Source organism: Trachypithecus francoisi, unplaced genomic scaffold, assembly GCF_009764315.1.
Source record: "Trachypithecus francoisi isolate TF-2019V2 unplaced genomic scaffold, Tfra_2.0 Lachesis_group8, whole genome shotgun sequence".
Lineage (NCBI taxonomy): Eukaryota > Metazoa > Chordata > Mammalia > Primates > Cercopithecidae > Trachypithecus > Trachypithecus francoisi.
Window position 1 is genome coordinate 39,983,918 of NW_022681473.1, and position 19,451 is coordinate 40,003,368.

General features: G+C 35.4%; 1 protein-coding gene across 2 annotated transcripts in view; it reads right to left on the reverse strand.

Moving 5' to 3' along the window:
- LUZP2 (leucine zipper protein 2) overlaps positions 1-19,451 on the reverse strand; it is a 557,769-nt gene that overhangs the window by 28,379 nt on the left and 509,939 nt on the right. For both annotated transcript variants that reach the window (XM_033205374.1, XM_033205375.1), the window contains exon 10: positions 2,128-2,220. In XM_033205374.1, coding sequence (XP_033061265.1) covers positions 2,128-2,220 — 93 coding nt within the window. The remainder of the gene's footprint in view (positions 1-2,127; positions 2,221-19,451) is intronic.

The window sequence follows — 19,451 nt, forward strand, 5'->3', positions numbered from 1 at the left end:
CAATAAAGCAAACCAAATTGGAGCTTAAGTATCTAGGTTGGTAGAGTCAGTATTTTTATATTGCTACATTAAATGGAAGCAATACATTTCACGATATTTAATGCAAATCAGAATATTATGGCTAAATTTAGACAAGGCAAAAAATAAAGTCTCTCTAGTTTTATTTATTAAAAATGCCCAGATTAATTGCTCAGAATCTGACTTTCTAAAAACCCCCCAGATGGTTCTTATGAATGGTGAAATCTATTATTAGTGAAAAATGACCTATATATTTGAATCATCTGGAGGAAAGACACAACTAATGTCTAGACCTTACCCACTGAGGTGCTGAGGTAGTTTTTCTGCAATGGATCGTGGGCATTAGTATTTTGTAAGTACTCTTCGGTTGATACTATTCTGGAGACAGAGCTAAGAAGTACTGGTCTAGAACCTGAAAACTGATGCTCATGCATGTCCCACTAATTCGTATTACTCACACCTGGTTTATGTCACTCATTATATTACTTTCTTTGTTATTATCTGTAACTGAATCTGCAGGCTCTGAATACTGAGCACTCTATGGACTAAAAGGTATAGCTTCTTAGGAGTAGAGACTCCAGTAACACAAGTCTAGAGGACAGAAGTCAGGTTAGTAAAAGAACATTTATGTTTGTGTTGGTGGAGGCAGCTTTTCGAAGAGCCCCCGATCCAGACTGAGACCAGAACAAGATAGTATCTGCTTCTGGAACTTACTGAGGACAGAAGAATTATCACTGACAAAGGAGAACAACAAAAGTAGAAGAGAGAAACAAATAATGTATGAATAAAACAATTTATGATTTGAAGCAGGCTTCAATAAGAAAAGTAGACCAGAATGTTGCTTTGGGGAATCCTAGCAAACCACACATAAATTTTCCATTTTGCCTCCAGTGAGAACATGTTTTTATGGAGTTTCAAAAATATATATCAAGAAGTAAAAATACCATCCTTAAAATTAACATCATGGTCTTATCACTCGATTGAATACAAGCATTTGAAAACCTGAACTAGCTCCCTAGTCCAAATCAAACTCAGCTTGGGAATCCAAGGCCCCTCACTCTCTAGTCTTCAGTGATTGTTGTAGGCACATATCCCACCATTTTGGGTACTATGTTTTTTTAGCCATACTGCTGTGATATTTTCCTATCTCTGCAAATTTGCTCACTGTCAAAGACCTATACATGCTTCAAACTACAGTAAAAATCTTCCTTCCTGCCCAAAGCCTTTTTGACTCTCTCCTCCTTTGGAAGTAAAATTCAAGTATTTTGTTTATACTTCTTATTAGCTTTATTTTCTAAATTGTACAGTTTGGATACATGTTTAAATAAACAAAGAGTTGAAGGCAAAACTGTTGAGTAATTCATTTTTCTTAATCCACTTTGGCAGCCAGAAGAGAAAAAAGAGATCACTTGTTTAGCTTACTTTTCTGTTCCTCCTTATCATTATTATATATTTTTAGCTGCAGCCTGATTTCTTTCAAGCATAAATAGTTTCATCAGACACTTTTCAAGTTGGATTGAAGCCTAATTTTGAATCTGTTCAACACAATTGCTGTCATTTGCTAGTTCTCAAATCTAAATGTAATAGATCCATTAGCTTAATTTTGCCAAAGTTCAAAACAAATAAAATTCCATTGCATTTTTAATGAGTGAAAAGACTAATTGAACAAATTCCATATTTCCTATCATTTGAAGGAAATGAATCTCCCTTCCTCTACCATGATGTCTCTGTATGCTGAGTGTATTTGCTTTACATGGAGAAATACAGCCTATCAGTTTTTTTTGTTGGTTTTTGTTTTTTACATATTAACAGCTTTCTATCATGTAACTGTGGGAATGACCACCTTGCTTAGCCTGTAGTCATCCTCTTACCTCTCTAACAACTCATATTCATAGTTGTCCTAAGAATCTGGTTGCAGTGCTTACTGGAACACCTATCTCATTCAGCCCAAAAGAACATTTAATTTCGTATATTTAAAAGAACAATCCTTAGATAGTAGATATTACATATAAGTAGTAAGTTTCATGGTGGCATAGATTAGAATTGTTAAAATGCTTATGCTTTGTTCTCATGTCTAATACTGTAAAAACCATCTTAAATTTTTCTTACATCTTGAGAGTCACAGGCAGTGGTACTCGGATTTCCTTCCTTTGTTGACTCAACTTGAGATCTCTCATTGTTTCCAGAAGCACTTTGTTGAGGCTTAGAAGAGACGAAAAGAGATAGAAAGAAAGAGATCGTTAAATACAAGAGAAATAGTTTGAACAAATAGATCCAAATCATTATTGTAACACATGATATAATATTGTAGTAACATTGCAATCAAAATAAAACAATAAAATGGAAATTTGTATATATCAGAGACCATAAAATATACCTTGAAAAATTCTCAACTTTGAAATTAAATAAATTATATTTAATTTTGCATTAGTGATGTCCATTGGGATTATTTTCTTCACTGAAAATATTTATTTCTTCCATGGTAAGATTTTATTTTAAGGATTCTAGTCCCTCACAAAGTATATATCCTATCCTTTTCTTTTTATTTTAACCCCCAGGATATGCAGAAATAATACATGAGAAAGAAAATAACCTGATTTTCTCGATAGGAAGAAAATGACTCGTAACACTTCATAATTTACATAGTGGATTATATTAACTCAAATTCTTTACTAACTAATCAAACTCTGCTTTTTATTTCTGGAAACTCTAAATATTATTGTGGAATTCATCTCTCTAGAAACATAATTGGAAAGAAAAGAAAATTAAAGAAAAGAAAAAGCTGTTTCCTACTTCTGGTCAGAGAAGGGTATACCCTAATTGCTGTATGTAAGTACCACTACAGATAGGTTTAAGATTATCCATTCAGATGTGTATGTGTTTCTTGGGAAGAGCTGATTTGAATATTAGCGTTACACTCAGCTCCTCAATCCACAAGGGTACTGTTTTAGGGCACAAAAAATAAACTAGTAAATGCTAATTTGCCTGAGTCTGAGACTTTGATCACAACACATCACAGGAGAGGAAGAAATTGGGTTTCTAACCATTAGGAGTGAAGGAAAAGTAAGACACAGTCTGGAGAGAGTACTCAAATTTCACCCAGGTTTTTTTTACCTGTACTACTTTCTACACAGCACTCTCCTGGTTTTTCACAGGCAAGTACATTCTTTAGCAGGAGAACATTTTTACAAAAACAATATCTTTATAAAACTAAAATCCAAGAATAGTTAATAAAGCTGATAGAATATTAAATGTAAAAAAGAACATGAATAAAGCAAATAGAATATGAGAAAAACAGTAGAAAATAAAGTAACTAAGTTCACTAAAATTGATCCTATATAAAGTCACCCAAATGCTGAGCTCTGGGTATAACAATAAATAAATAAATAAAAAGTAAATACATTCTTCTTTATTTATACCTAAAGAAATTTAACTTCATTAGGTGAAATCCAGAAGGCATTTAGTGTTTTCCACCTCCCATACTCCCTTTTTCTTTCCTGTCTTTCCTTTGTTTAGGAATCCTACGTCTGACCTCCCGTCTAACTTCTCTAGGATTAAAAAGAAATAATAAACAGGAAAACAAAACTTCTTCTTTCTAATCCTATTAAATTTATTCAATAAGCTTTGGAGTTGCCCTTTAAATCAAGCCAATGAACAAGCCAGTGTTCTGTGTCAGATGCCTTTAGTAAATACAAAGATGACAAAGGTAGCATTTGGGTCTTCATAGAATTCACCTAATCTGATTGTTAGTCACATAAGTAACTCTAATATAAAACTTATTAAATACAGGGAGGCAGAACAGACTTGTATATATTTTAAAAGAATGATGGTCAATTCCATTTGGGGTAATAAGAAAAGTTCTAGTGAAGAGGGTTATTTTTGAAGTGGGTTGCTGAATAACTACGGCAAGAATGAGGGAGGATATCCAGGTGAAGGAAAACATTTAAGCAAACAAACAGAATGAGACTCAGTTGTTGACTTGTTGTTCTATAGGGAAGAGGGAGCAATAAGCATGATTAAAAATCCTAAAAAGTAGAGAGGAGATCCCAAAATTAAGCTGCAAAATTTATACTTAATTTAGTAGCCAAAGGGGGGCTGGGTGCAGTGCCTCAGGCCTGTATTTCCAGCATATTGGGAGACAGAGGCAGGAGGATCTCTTGAGGTCAAGAGTGCAAGACCAACCTGGAGAACACCATGAGTCTCCTGTCTCTACAATTTTTTTTAATGTGGTAGTTTATACCTATAATCCCAGCTAATGAAGAGGCTGAGGCTGGAAGATGGCTTGAGTCCGGAAATTCTAGGCTACAGTGAGCTGTGATTGTGTCACTGCACTCTTGCCTGACATAGACTCCAACTTAAAAAAAAAAAAAAATACCCTAAGTTGGGGGTTCCCTTGGATATTTCAAATCAGAGGTATGATGTGGCTACAGCCCCTGTCAGAATGATATGGCAACAGTACACAGGCAAAAATGAAACAGAAGAACATGAGAGTGGGGAAACTAATACAGAAGCAATTAAAATGACCAGGTATATGACAACAACAGCTGAACTGAGATGTCAATCCTGGTGATAGAAGAGATTGAATAGTAATCGTATGTTCTGAACAAGGGTTAGAATATATGCCATTTGAAGAATTCTATGTAATAAAGAATTCTGAAATATAGAAACTGAAGAAAATGTATGTCTTTAGCAAGAAGGGTGATTTTATATTCCTAATCAAGAGTGTAAAGCACTTGCAACTCCTAAATAGGTAAGTATTATTGGATATCAGTGTTAAAAACAATACCATTCTTTTTTTTTTTTTTTTTCTGAGATGGAGTCTCGCTCTGTCGCCCAGGCTGGAGTGCAGTGGCCGGATCTCAGCTCACTGCAAGCTCTGCCTCCCGGGTTTACGCCATTCTCCTGCCTCAGCCTCCCGAGTAGCTGGGACTACAGGCGCCCGCCACCTCGCCCGGCTAGGTTTTTGTATTTTTTTAGTAGAGACGGGGTTTCACCATGTTAGCCAGGATGGTCTCTATCTCCTGACCTCGTGATCCGCCCGTCTCGGCCTCCCAAAGTGCTGGGATTACAGGCTTGAGCCACCGCGCCCGGCCCATTCTTAACAAGAGTCAAAACAGCTATTTATTCTAGCTAAGATATACTGAACATCCACCACCTGTCTTCCCATAGCCACCAACTTGCAGATGCTTTGAGGAAACAGGTTAAAAAGAACAAGAGTAATAAATAAACAATAATACTGGAAGTCTCCCCTGGCAGTCACAGCCAGAACCACAGCTGCAAAATCAAGAAGAATGGAGTGAATCACACTAACAGGCAGGGGACATTTTCAATGTATTTTGTTTCTAAACAATCAGATGACAGAAGAAATAGTCCCATAATTTCCTTGTAAATTTCTTTTCACATATAGTGGCATTAAAGGAAATTAAAAAAATAAAACACATCCATTATTCTAGCAAATCTACTTTTATTCCTGTTACCCTCCCAGAGTTGTTAATATCCACATGCATGAATATCTTACACAATCACAATTGGGCCCATGCCATTTTTATTCTGCTTTTACATATAACATGAAATGATGGTATATATGGTTTGTATCTATACCTTACAGGTCTAAAAAATTATAAGGATTTTTTTTTAATGTGTATTATAGTTGATGATTTTTGAAATTTTCTGTTTGGAGTTTTATAGATCATATTTTGGTGAATATTAATCTTCTTGATACTAGCCTGCATAACTTCTATCATTCTAATCACTGATCCAAACATCAGGCTATCATAGGCTTCGGGCTCCTTAAAGGAAGATATCCTGTGTTATTCATTGTTTCATCCTGGGAGCTAGTACATACTTTTTATTCATAATTTTTTGTTTCCTTCTTTTTCCTTTTCACCATTTATGATTTCTTTAGGATTAAGAGAAGGTAAAAATTAGGGTCAGTACTGAAGCAAGGGTAGTGGGCATGTTTATTGTTAGAGAAATCTTTCTAAAATGTAGCAATTTAAATTGTTTTTCCCAATATGAATAAACAAACATGTATTATGCATCCGCTGTACAACACTATTATGTTTAGAACGGAATGAAATATTTGAAACAGCTCTGTATCTCAAAGAGTTTCCATTTGCTCCTCAGTAGCTGCTCATCTTTCGTTTTACTTTCCTAATAATCCTTGACTCTTTTTTTTTTTTTTTTTTTTTTTTTGGAGGATTACTTTTCTCTCATGGTATGGTACATCCCAAGCATTGTTTTGTGCATCTAATTTCCTGACCAATTCAAGATATGGGCACATACATAATCCAAGTTAGGTCATTAGAAGCCTTGAAACTTAGCTGACCAGATTCAAGACAGGCTACCAATGGTTAGATATGTTAATTTCAGCAGGGTGTCTTCTACACGTTGTTTCTACAATAAAACCATTTTTGTGATTCATGTGTACCAATCTAATGAAGCAAAGTTTTTTTCTGCCTGTGCCCAGGCTTGTTTCTCCCATCTTCTTGCTAATACTATGAGTTATGATGGTCAACCAAGAAATCCCCTTTACTAAAATTGGTAAAGATCAGTATCTTTTGTATATAACCACAGAGGCCTGGATGATACAGGGAATCAAATCACTAAAGTAAAACTGACAACACAAGTTCTGAGATAGTGTTTCACCATAAAGACTACCAGAAGGAAAACCTAAACCAGTTAGGAAAGCTCAAAAGAGTAATAACAGGCTTAATAATGATAGAAATTTTATTTTAGCATAGGTATTCAATAAATCCTTAAAAATAAAACTATGTAGCAGATGGATTCTTTTCATGCTCATTTAATTATGTTTTCTCATGCAAATATCGTGCATTTATTAAAATGTGCCCAGATTTTGAAGGTAAGACTGAGGCAAATAATATATTGAAAATAAATTAATTATCATCTATCTATAATTAATTCTTGTAGGTCTTTGATATTTTAGATGGAAGATAAAAGGGGCCTCATTCACTATTAAGTTCATAAAGAGCAAAGAGAAAATAATGACAATGTAACTTTCCTATTCCATAAATTAATGAAAGGCTGCCCTTGTGCTCTTCTATCAGAAAACTGGATTGTCTGATTTACTACCTTTTTTATCAGTATTAATGCTATCTCATTTAATTTTGCTTTAAATCATGTATGTACATTAATTACTTCTTACAATAGGAAGAAAATATACATTTCTTCACCAGTGTGAGCACCAAAGCATGAAAGTTAATTTTTTTCATTCAAAAACCTAATATTAAATTAATGAACTGCTTGTTTTCAAAAATGATAAATATCATCCTTCATACATGCCTTTGCCATCAGTGAGATGGCTCCTTGTGGAAAGAAGCTTTATTGAAACTGATTAATTAACACCAGAATGAGAACTGAATTTAGAGAAAGATGATGTATTTTGGAGTCAAAGGAATGTGGATTTCAATTCTGGATCAGTATTTAAATAAAATATGTCTCACACTATCTATATCTATATCTATCATCTCTCTATATAGATAGACATATAGATATCTATCTACAGAGAGACTATATATAGTACATTTACAGCCTTAGACTATATATATAGTGTTTATATGTATAGTCGCTATATATCTGATATATAGATTGTTAATCTATATATCTATATATAAATTAACAGATTATATATTAACAGTCTATATGTATAGACTGTTATGTATATATGTATATATGTAGACTGTATAGTCTATATATCTGATCTATAGATCGTTAATCTATATATCATATAGATAATATATAGATTGTTAATCTATATATCATATATAGACTATGCATATATACATATAGACTGTTAATATATAATCTGTTAATTTCAGCAGGATGTCTTCTACAGGTTGTTACTACAATAAAACCATTTTTGTGATTCATGTGTACCAATCTAATGAAGCAAAGTTTATTTCTGCCTGTGCCCAGGCTTGTTTCTCCCATCTTCTTGCTAATACTATGAGTTATGATGGTCAACCAAGAAATCCTCTTTACTAAAATTGGTAAAGATCAGTATTTTTTGTACATAATCACAGAGGCCTGGATGATACAGGGAATCAAATCACTAAAGTGTAACTAACAACACGAGTTCTGAGATAGTGTTTCACCATAAAAACTTCCAGAAGGAAAACCTAAACCAGTTGGGAAAGCTCAAAGGAGTAATAACAGGCTCAACAATATATATATTGATACATATATATCCTGGACCCACAGGGGTCTTCAAAGTGATAATAAATTGTGTGTGTGTGTGTAAAACAATACATATTACATATATAAGATATATATCACTTTATATACATATATAATCAATTTGTATATTTCAGCTGATTGGTAAGCACTTTTAATGCAACATTTTATGTAATTGTCTTAAAACAGAATGAGATGGATTTTATTTCTGACCATATATTTAGTCTATATATCTGATACATAGACTATACATATATACATACTCTGAGACCCATTTTACAAAAACAAACCATCAAATAACAACAACAACAAAAGCAAAAAGCACACTGCAATTTATGTACTTTTTACATCATGTGAAAAATACATATATACATGATAAATATTATATACAGTCTGATATATATTTATATATGTATACATTGTCTGAGAGAGAGAGAGATATATATATATATATATATATATATATATATATATCCTTGCAGAACCTCTGTTTTCTGCATTTCTGTCACATGATGTAAAAAGTAGCTAAATTGCAGACTGCTTTTTGCTTTTCTTGTTGTTGTCATTTGTTTAATTGTTTGTTTTTAGGAAGGGAGAAATTGAATATGAAGTAGTGTCTGGCATCTGTTACACAGCTTTCACTTGAAGATGTATCATTTACTTGACTCTACTCTAGGGAGGTGTGGATAAAAAGAGACTGACCACTGTAGTGAGCTAAATGGTAGAATGTGGAGGCCCCCAAAAGATATGTCAATGTTCTACTTTATATGGCAAAGGATAGATGACATTAAGGCTATTAAGATGAACAGAATACCCTTTGTATTAGTCAGCTTGGTCTACCACAGAAAAATCAGACGGGGTGACTTAAAACAACAGAAATCTATTTTCTCCCAGTTCTGAAAGCTAGAAACCCCGAATCGAAGTCCAGCAGGATCAGTTTCCTAAGAAGACTCTCCTCCGAGCTTGCAGATGACCATCTTAGAACTATCCCCACAGCACAGAGAAAATATGTTCTCTGGTTTAGTTTCTCACAAGAACACTAATTCTACCAGATCATGCTCCCACCATTATGACTTCATTTAACATTAATTACTTTCACAAAGGCCCTATACCATGTTGGTTATAGCTTCACCATATTAATTTTGGCAAAACAGATTTCACTCCATAGGATCCTGGATTATTACGTTGGCCCTAAATGCTATCACAAGTGTCCTTATAAGATAGAAAAAGAGGGAGATTTCACACAGAAACATGGAATAGAAGGCAAGTTGGTAATGGGGCAGATATAAACAGCCACAAGCCCAGGTATCCCCAGATAACCACCAGAAGCTGTGAGAGGCATAGAAGGGATTATCCCCTAGAACATCTAGAGGAAGTATAGTCCTGCCAGATTTCACATTTCTAGCCTTTAGATATGTGAGAGAAAATATTTATGTTGTTTTAAGTCAGCAAGTTTGTGGTATTTGTTACAATAGCAATACAAAACTAAAACAACTACTTCTTCGAGTAATTTCTAATGTACTAGAGACTCATTTTCCTGGCTCTTGATTATATTTCATAATCCTATGCAAGGCAAAATACTTTAATAGTCCCTCATTAAAATATCCAAACTTTCTCTTACCTTTTCTGATAAAAAGTTTGAAGCCTACATCTTTTAAATGGTACTCAGAATTCACGTTAAACATTATGAAAACTTCAATTAAATTAACTGTTCTGTAAATGGATGAAATAAAACTCCCTAAGAGGATAATTGTAAAATCCAGAATTACAGAATAAATGAAATATATTAGTCTTTTTCTTGTGCCATTAAAAAATAGCATGCATATTACATAAGTCTCTTTTTTTCTAATTTAACTTGATTTTTTCTATAGTCTGTGCATATTTTTAATATATAACATGGGGAAATTTTTAAAAACTGATATATGAAGTTTTTTTCCTTAGTGGTGCAAATATACTCAAGTGGTGGTCCCCAACCATCTGGCACCAGGGACTGGTTTTGTGGAAGACGATTTTTCCATGAATGGGGAGAAGATGATTTGGGGATGAAACTGTTCCACTTCACATCGTTAGGAATTAGATTTTCATAAAAAGCACATAACCCAGATCCCTCGCATGTACAGTTCACAATAGGGGTTCCACTCCTGTGAGAATCTAATGCTGCCGCTGATCTGACAGGAGGCAGAGCTCAGGTGGTCATGCTTGCTCACCTGCTGCTCACCTCTTGCTGTGCGGCCAGCTTCCAAACAGGCCACGAAACAGTACCGGTCCATGGCTGGGAACCCTGTGCTGAAGAATACTCAAGGAGAGTAAAAGTGGCTAACATAGAAAAATTTTTTGATCCTGGACCCACAGGGGTCTTCAAAGTGATAATAAATTGTGTGTGTGTGTATAAAACAACACATATTACATATATATGATATATATCACTTTATATACATATATAATCAATTTGTATATTTCAGCTGATTGGTAAGCACTTTAAATGCAACATTTCATTTAATTGTCTTAAAGCAGAAATAGATGGATTTTATTTCTGACCAAGATGAAGTTACAATAATCACATTTACAGTAATACCCCTTATGTGTGGTTTCACTTTTTATGATGTCATTTACCTGAGGTCAACCAAGTTTTGAAAATATTAAGATATTTTGAGAGAGAGAGAGAAAGAAAGAGAAAGACCACATTCACTTAACTTTTATTATAGTATATTAATTGTTCTATTTTATTATTAATTATTGTTGTTAATATCTTACTGTGCCTAATTTATAAGTTAAACTTTATCATAAGTATGTATAGAAAAAATACAATGTATAGAGGATTCAGTACTATCGAGTTTCAGGCATCCAGTTGAGATCTTGGAAAATATCCCCTGCAGATAAGGAGAGACTACTGTTCTGTGTCACCTGAAACCATGAAAAAAATGAACAAAATATAAACAATGGTATTAAGAAAACTGACAACAGGTAAGGAGGAACAGTGGTTCCAGGGAGAAAGGACACAAATGAAGGGCATACAGCCTGTAGCAACTAGATGCCAGAAGGAGGGCAGTCAAGAGCTAAAACAGTGAGAAATGATGGGTACCAAAGGCCAACTTTGGTAGCAATACAATTCTTCCAAAGTCCACACATGCAGTGGACTCTCCAGGAGTCAAACCATGGGCGATAGTAAGGATCATGCAGATGAATGAAATGATTGGGATAGTCATTTTGTTTAACTGACTTCATTTAATTTCCTGGAGTCCTGACAGAAATGACATCATGAACTTTTTTAAAGGTAAAGATAATGCCCCTTACATCTCTACAACTCCTCACATTGAGCATTAAGGCTGACAAAAAGAAGATGCTTAAAACATCACAGAACTCTTGGGATATTGCAACTGAACTCTATGAGACAGATATTATTAGCTCCATATTCAGGGTGTAAAAACAGACTGAGAGGTCTACTGAGTTAGGAAAATCAAATAGCATTTGGATTATACAGCTAATTATTTAACCCATGCTGTCAGATTCCAATCAATTTGTTCTTTGACTTGCACCTTACTAGGTACTGTGATTTTCTACTTGTCTGAAAGTGGTTGACAGAATTTCTTACTGTTCACCCTAAGTTCCCTCTTGAAATCAGATTTATGTAATGACTTCCCTGGGGTATTCTGTGCTATTGGCAGAAAAAAAAAAATAGAAAAGAAATAAAAGTGGCTCTCTACAGAGAACTATGCATATAGAGTATAGTTTGCTAACGTATACTTTAATTTTATTAAAGCTTGCTTTATGGCCAAATAAGTAATTGCTTTGAGAAAATAAAAAACACATTTAATGGGCATGAAAATCAAGTCCTGTGTGGAGAATGCAAATGCTCATATGCATTTATCGAATTAAGTTTGCCAAATATATTATTTGATTCTCCTATAGATTTACTAATGTTGGTGTTTTAGAAATTTCTGTTAGTTTTATATATTTATAGGTTGTTACTAGATAAAATAAAGTCATATAGAGGGGTTATGAGTGTGGTCCACCCCGATCCTCCCAAAATCATCCCTTCTTTGACTTTAATTCATGCACATAAAATGAGAAAAAGTGTGATCAGAGAAAGTGTCTGTAGTGATATCTAAAAATTTTTTTTGAAAAAGATGACCTACAGTTCGAAAAAAAATGTAAAGGACAATACTCGTCCTTGCTCTACCTGCCTCTCTGTTCTCAGGGAATAGAGATTTGCTACAACAAATTTTTTTAAAATTACAAAATAAAAAAAAAACAACAACAACAACAAACTGTTCCAACTCTGAATGGTGCCTGGGGAAGATATGAGTGAAGCAACTGGGGGACTACTCACCTCACTGTGGACCTCTAGGATCTTAGTTGCAGGAGTCTCTATACCCCCATGGACATGTGAGCTGGCAGGGGGATCTCCCCAGAGATGAGACAGAGATGGAGCTGCAGCACACATGGATTTGGGGACCTTTCAGTATGGGTCAGCACTGGCAGAGCTGGGCCATAAGTGCCCTCCCACCACAGCTCCTATCTCCCTCTGAAAGGCTTTAGCCCCAGCTAACTGCCAGGGGTAAAACAGGGCCTGATTCCCTGCAGGATTGGGGCCCATCAGTCCTATAGGCCTACCTACCTACCAGGACCACCTAGGGCCTCTGCTTGGCTACCCCACAGGTGCAGGTACACAGTGTAGCCTCAACTGCACACCCTGGGTCCTTTGCTCCACCTGACTGCATTTTGGCAACGTGAAAGCCCTTTGGATCCCCCAGTGCACCCAAAATCCAACCTCAAGTATCCAGAGAAGGGAGCTGCAAACAGATCCTAGAACCCCAGGGCTGTGGCCACCAGCTCAGGTCCAATCCCCAAGGGAGCCCCATGGTCTGAAAAACCTAACAACAACAATAACAAAAATTGCAAGTACATTTCCAGTGACCAGAGGTGTCTTTCTCAAATCCCAAGACCAAGGAGCGGACCTGGTGAGGAGGTCACCTCTCTTCTATTTACACCACAGAGCACAGCTGCAAATGCAAGGATATGCAAAGACGCTGTGCCGCTAAGAGCGTATCAACCACCCATTGCTCTCAAGTATCATCTGTTTGATTACAGTCCAAATATAACACCAAAAAACACTTTACTAATTCTACTCCCTGCAAAACCAAGGGCAAGAATTCAGCAACAAAGACTCTGTACAGAGCTTTAGCCTTATGAAAGCTTCTAGAAATAAAGCCAACTGACTATATTCAATTTACACCACAGTTAAAGAAATGCCAGTCCCTCCAGAAGAGAAATAGTCAGAGCAAGAACTCTGGAAATTCAAAAAGCCAGTGTCCCCTTACCTCCTAATGAGCTCACTAATAGAGTTATTTCTAAATTAGAGACAACAAATAATTCCCTAAAAGTTGAATAGCTGTCTTGGTTCTTAACAAAATCTTGGATTTTTCTCAATTTTTTTCTTTGGTCTAACTTCAGGATAGTGGAATATAGTAAGGTAAGTACCATCATCAAAAATGAATGTATTGCATAAGGCCCTCTTGCAACTAACTATGGAAATGTATTATTTCCTGAATAAACCCTACACCATCCTTTCTGTGCTTTTATTCAATTTGATATTTCTCTTCCAATTTGCTTTCTTTCCTGACTATAATCATGAATTTTATCAATGCTATTTGCCCAGAGCAATCACCACCTTTATCTCTTATGTAATTAAGAACATGCAACTTAAGACCCAGTGAGCTACTATGTTATAGCAGATCAAAATTAAGCAAAATTTAAGGTTTAAAATAACAAGTATTGTTGAGTATGTGGAATGGAATAAGAGTGATCATCCACAATATTTATATAAATAAATTTTAAATAACTATTTTTGGAAAAAAATTGACAATTTTCTTTAACATTGATAAACGCATGGTCTTTGATCTTACAACTCACTTCTAGTTATATAATCTAGGCTATCTCTGTAGAGATATGAAATATAATGTTTTTAGCTCCTTTGTTAATAAGAGCAAAAGCTGAATTATCCTTTCTATCAATAGGAGCATAGAGAGAAATAAATTATAGTATTATCTCATACTTGAATTTGTTTTTTTTTTTTTTTTTTTTTTTTTTGAGACGGAGTCTCGCTCTGTCGCCCAGGCTGGAGTGCAGTGGCGGATCTCAGCTCACTGCAAGCTCCGCCTCCTGGGTTTACGCCATTCTCCTGCCTCAGCCTCCCGAGTAGCTGGGACTACAGGCGCCCGCCATCTCGCCCGGCTAATTTTTTGTATATTTTAGTAGAGACGGGGTTTCACCGTGTTAGCCAGGATGGTCTCGATCTCCTGACCTCGTGATCCGCCCGTCTCGGCCTCCCAAAGTGCTGGGATTACAGGCTTGAGCTTGAATTTGTTAATGAGAATTAATTGAACTACAACTACAAGTAACAAAGATATCATTGAAATAAATATTCAGTGAAAAATGTGAGTTCCAAAAATTAAAGAACATTACTGATTCTATAAAATTCAGGATAATCAATACTAGATATATTTCTTAAAGACAAATGTACATGGGAGAAAATGCACACAAATACACAAACACACAAGGACTGGGAATGATAAACACAAAATTTAGGACAAGCATTTTGCATGAATTCCCAACTAATGTCAGTAATCTTGGTAATGCCCCAACGGGGTTGTATTGGTTGGTAAATCTATGTGTGCTTGTTTTATTATTATATTATGTACACATCTTACATAAAAACAAAAAAATTAAATACTTGGTAGTTACAAAATATATCTATTGCCATGGCAATTATTTATACTTCTATAAAATAAAATGTATCACAAAACAACATACACAATAGTATCCTATAAAAATGTGTATATGTAAAGCAAATTTTATGAGAGAAAAAATAAAATGTAAGATACTCTTTCCCTTCTTGAAATAATTATACGTGCATATATATATATATATATTTCTTTTTTAAGACAGAGTCTCTCTCTGTCATCTGGGTTGGAAGGCAGTGGCTAAATCTTGGCTCACTGCAACCTCCACCTCCCGGGTTCAAATGATTCTCCTGCCTCAGCCTCCCAAGTAGCTGGGATTACAGGTACTGGCCACCATGCAAAGCTAATTTTTGTAATTTTAGTAGAGGTGGGGTTTCACCATATTGGCCAGGCTGGTCTTGAACTACTGATCTCAAGTGATCTGCCTGCCTCTCCTCCCAAAGTGCTGCGATTACATGTATGAGCCACTGCACCCAGCCGTTTATACATTCTTTATTTCTTTTTATTTTAAGTGTTCATATTTGAAGTTTTTTTTTTTATTTCTTCTTATTTTTTTAAATTGTGTGGGTACATAGTAGGTGTACATATTTATGAGGTACATGAGATGTTTTGATTCAGTTATGCAATGCGTACTAAGCACATCATGACAAATGCGGTTTCCATCTCCTCAAGCATTTATCCTTTGAGTAACAAAGAATTCCCTTACACTCTTTAAGTTATTTAAAGATGTACAATTAAGTTATGATTGAGTATTGTCACTGTCTTGTGCTGTCAAATAGGAGGTCTTATCTATTCTTTCTACTTTCTTTTTGTAGCCATTAACTGTCTCCACCTACTCCCTAGGTCCCCATTACCTTTCCCAGCCTCTGGTAACCATTTTTCTACTCTCTATGTCCATTAGTTCAATTGTTTCATTTTCAGATCCCACAAACATGTGAGAACATGTGATGTTTGTCTTTCCTTCCCTGGCTTATTTCACTTAATGATCTTTTAAGTTCTTTGTTGCCTTTTGCTTAGTTTTTGCCTGATATAGTATAGTTTGTTTCCAAATAAGAAAAATGATTTAAAAAATATAAAATACTGTGTGTAAGAACAAGACTAATTCTAGTCAAGAAAAATTTTAGGAATATGACAGAGGAATTGAGGCTAGAAACTAGACCCTAGGACTATCTTATGGATGAATTGGATTTTCAAATGAGACAGATCTAACTTAATATAAAATGGAGAGAAAATTAAAAAAAAAAAATCATGCAAATTAAAAATGGTACAAAATTCTACTCTACTGAAATTTAAAAAAAGGTACATGATTCTACTTTTTAATTAAAAATAGTACATAGAGTTCAATTATTTTAATTTTTAGCTCCCAGAAATAAATGAGAACATGCAAAGTTTGTCTTTCTATGCCCAGCTTATTTCACTTAATATAATATTCTTCAGTTCTATGTTGTTATAGATGAAAAAAATCTCATTCTTTTTTCTTTTTAATTAATTAATTAATGTATGTATGTATGTATTTATTTATTTATTATACTTTAAGTTCTAGGGTACATGTGCATAACATGCAGGTTTGTTACATATGTATACTTGTGCCATGTTGGTGTGCTGCACCCATCAACCCGTCAGCACCCATCAACTTGTCATTTACATCAGGTATAACTCCCAATGCAATCCCTCCCCACTCCCTCCTCCCCGTGATAGGCCCTGGTGTGTGATGTTCCCCTTCCCAAGTCCAAGTGATTTCATTGTTCAGTTCCCACCTATGAGTGAGAACATGCAGTGTTTGGTTTTCTATTCTTGCCATAGTTTGCTGAGAATGATGGTTTCCAGCTGCATCCATGTCCCTACAAAGGAGACAAACTCATCCTTTTTTAAGGCTGCATAGTATTCCATGGTGTATATGTGCCACATTTTCTTAATCCAGTCTGTCACTGATGGACATTTGGGTTGATTCCAAGTCTTTGCTATTCTGAATAGTGCCGCAATAAACATACGTGTGCATGTATCTTTATAACAGCATGATTTAAAATCCTTTGGGTATATACTCAGTAGTGGGATGGCTGGGTCATATGGTATTTCTAGTTCTACATCCTTGAGGAATCGCCATACTGTTTTCCATAATGGTTGAACTAGTTTACAATCCCACCAACAGTGTAAAAGTGTTCCTATTTTTCCACATCCTCTCCAGCACCTGTTGTTTCCTGACTTTTTAATGATTGCCATTCTAACTGGTATGAGATAGTATCTCATTGTTGTTTTGATTTGCATTTCTCTGATGGCCAGTGATGATGAGCATTTTTTCATGTGTCTGTTGGCTGTATGAATGTCTGTATGTTTGAGAAATGTCTGCTCATATCCTTTGCCCACTTTTTGATGGGGTTTTTTTTTCTTGTAAATTTGTTCGAGTTCTTTGTAGGTTCTGGATATTAGCCCTTTGTCAGATGAGTAGATTGCAAAAATTCTCTCCCATTCTGTAGGTTGCCTGTTCACTCTGATGGTAGTTTCTTTTGCTTTGCAGAAGCTCTTTAGTTTAATTAGATCCTATTTGTCAATTTTGGCTTTTGTTGCCATTGCTTTTGGTGTTTTAGACATGAAGTCCTTGCCCATTCCTATGTCCTGAATGGTACTACCTAGATTTTCTTCTAGGGTTTTTATGGTATTAGGTCTAACATTTAAGTCTCTAATCCACCTTGAATTAATCTTCGTATAAGGAGTAAGAAAAGGATCCAGTTTCAGCTTTCTACTTATGACTAGCCAAGTTTTCCAGCACCATTTATTAAATAGGGAATCCTTTCCCCATTTCCTGCTTTTCTCAGGTTTATCAAAGATCAGATGGCTGTCGATGTGTGTTATTATTTCTGAGGACTCTGTTCTGTTCCATTGGTCTATATCTCTGTTTTGGTACCAGTACCATGCTGTTTTGGTTACTGTAGCTTTGTAGTATAGTTTGAAGTCAGGTAGCGTGATGCCTCCAGCTTTGTTCTTTTGACTTAGGATTATCTTGGAAATGCGGGCTCTTTTTTGGTTCCATATGAACTTTAAAGTAATTTTTTCCAATTCTGTGTAGAAACTCATTGATGGCTTGATGGGGATGGCATTGAATCTATAAATTACCTTGGGCAGTATGGCCATTTTCACGATATTGATTCTTCCTATCCATGAGCATGGTATGTTCTTCCATTTGTTTGTGTCCTCTTTGAATTCACTGAGCAGTGGTTTGTAGTTCTCCTTTAAGAGGTCCTTTACATCCCTTGTAAGTTGGATTCCTAGGTATTTGATTCTCTTTGAAGCAATTGTGAATGGAAGTTCATTCATGATATAAGAATGCTTGTGATTTTTGCACATTAATGTTGTATCCTGAGACTTTGCTGAAGTTGCTTACCAGCTTAAGGCGATTTTGAGCTGAGACAATGGGGTTTTCTAAATATACAGTCATGTCATCAGCAAACAGGAACAATTTGACTTCTTCTTTTCCTAACTGAATACCCTTGATTTCTTTCTCTTGCCTGATTGCCCCAGCCAGAACTTCCAACACTATGTTGAATAGGAGTGGTGAGAGAGGGCATCCTTGTCTTGTGCCAGTTTTCAAAGGGAATTTTTCCAGTTTTTGCCCATTCAGTATATTGGCTGTGAGTTTGTCATAAATAGCTCTTATTATTTTGAGATACGTTCCATCAATACCGAATTTATTGAGTGTTTTTAGCATGAAGGGCTGTTGAATTTTGTCAAAGGCCTTTTCTGCATCTATTGAGATAATCATGTGGTTTTTGTCTTTGGTTCTGTTTATATGCTGGATTACGTTTATTGATTTCCATATGTTGAACTAGCCTTGCATCCCAGGGATGAAGCCCACTTGATCACGGTGGATAAGCTTTTTGATGTGCTGCTGGATCCAGTTTGCCAGTATTTTATTGAGGATTTTTGCATCGATGTTCATCAGGGATATTGGTCTAAAATTCTCTTTTTTTGTTGTGTCTCTGCCAGGCTTTGGTATCAGGATGATGTTGGCCTCATAAAGTGAGTTAGGGAGGATTCCCTCTTTTTCAACTGATTGGAATAGTTTCAGAAGGAATGGTACCAGCTCCTCCTTGTACCTCTGGTAGAATTCAGCTGTGAATCCATCTGGTCCTGGACTCTTTTTGGTTGGTAGGCTATTAATTATTGCCTCAATTTCCAAGCCTGCTATTGGTCTATTCAGGGATTCAGCTTCTTCCTGGTTTAGTCTTGGGAAAGTGTAAGTGTCCAGGAAATTATCCATTTCTTCTAGATTTTCTAGTTGATTTGTGTAGAGGTGTTTATAGTATTCTCTGATGGTAGTTTGTATTTCTGTGGGGTCCGTGGTGATATCTCCTTTATCATATTTTACTGTGTCTATTTGATTCTTCTCTCTTTTCTTCTTTATTAGTCTTGCTAGCAGTCTATCAATTTTGTTGATCTTTTCAAAAAACCAACTCCTGGATTCATTGATTTTTTGGAGGGTTTTTTGTGTCTCTATCTCCT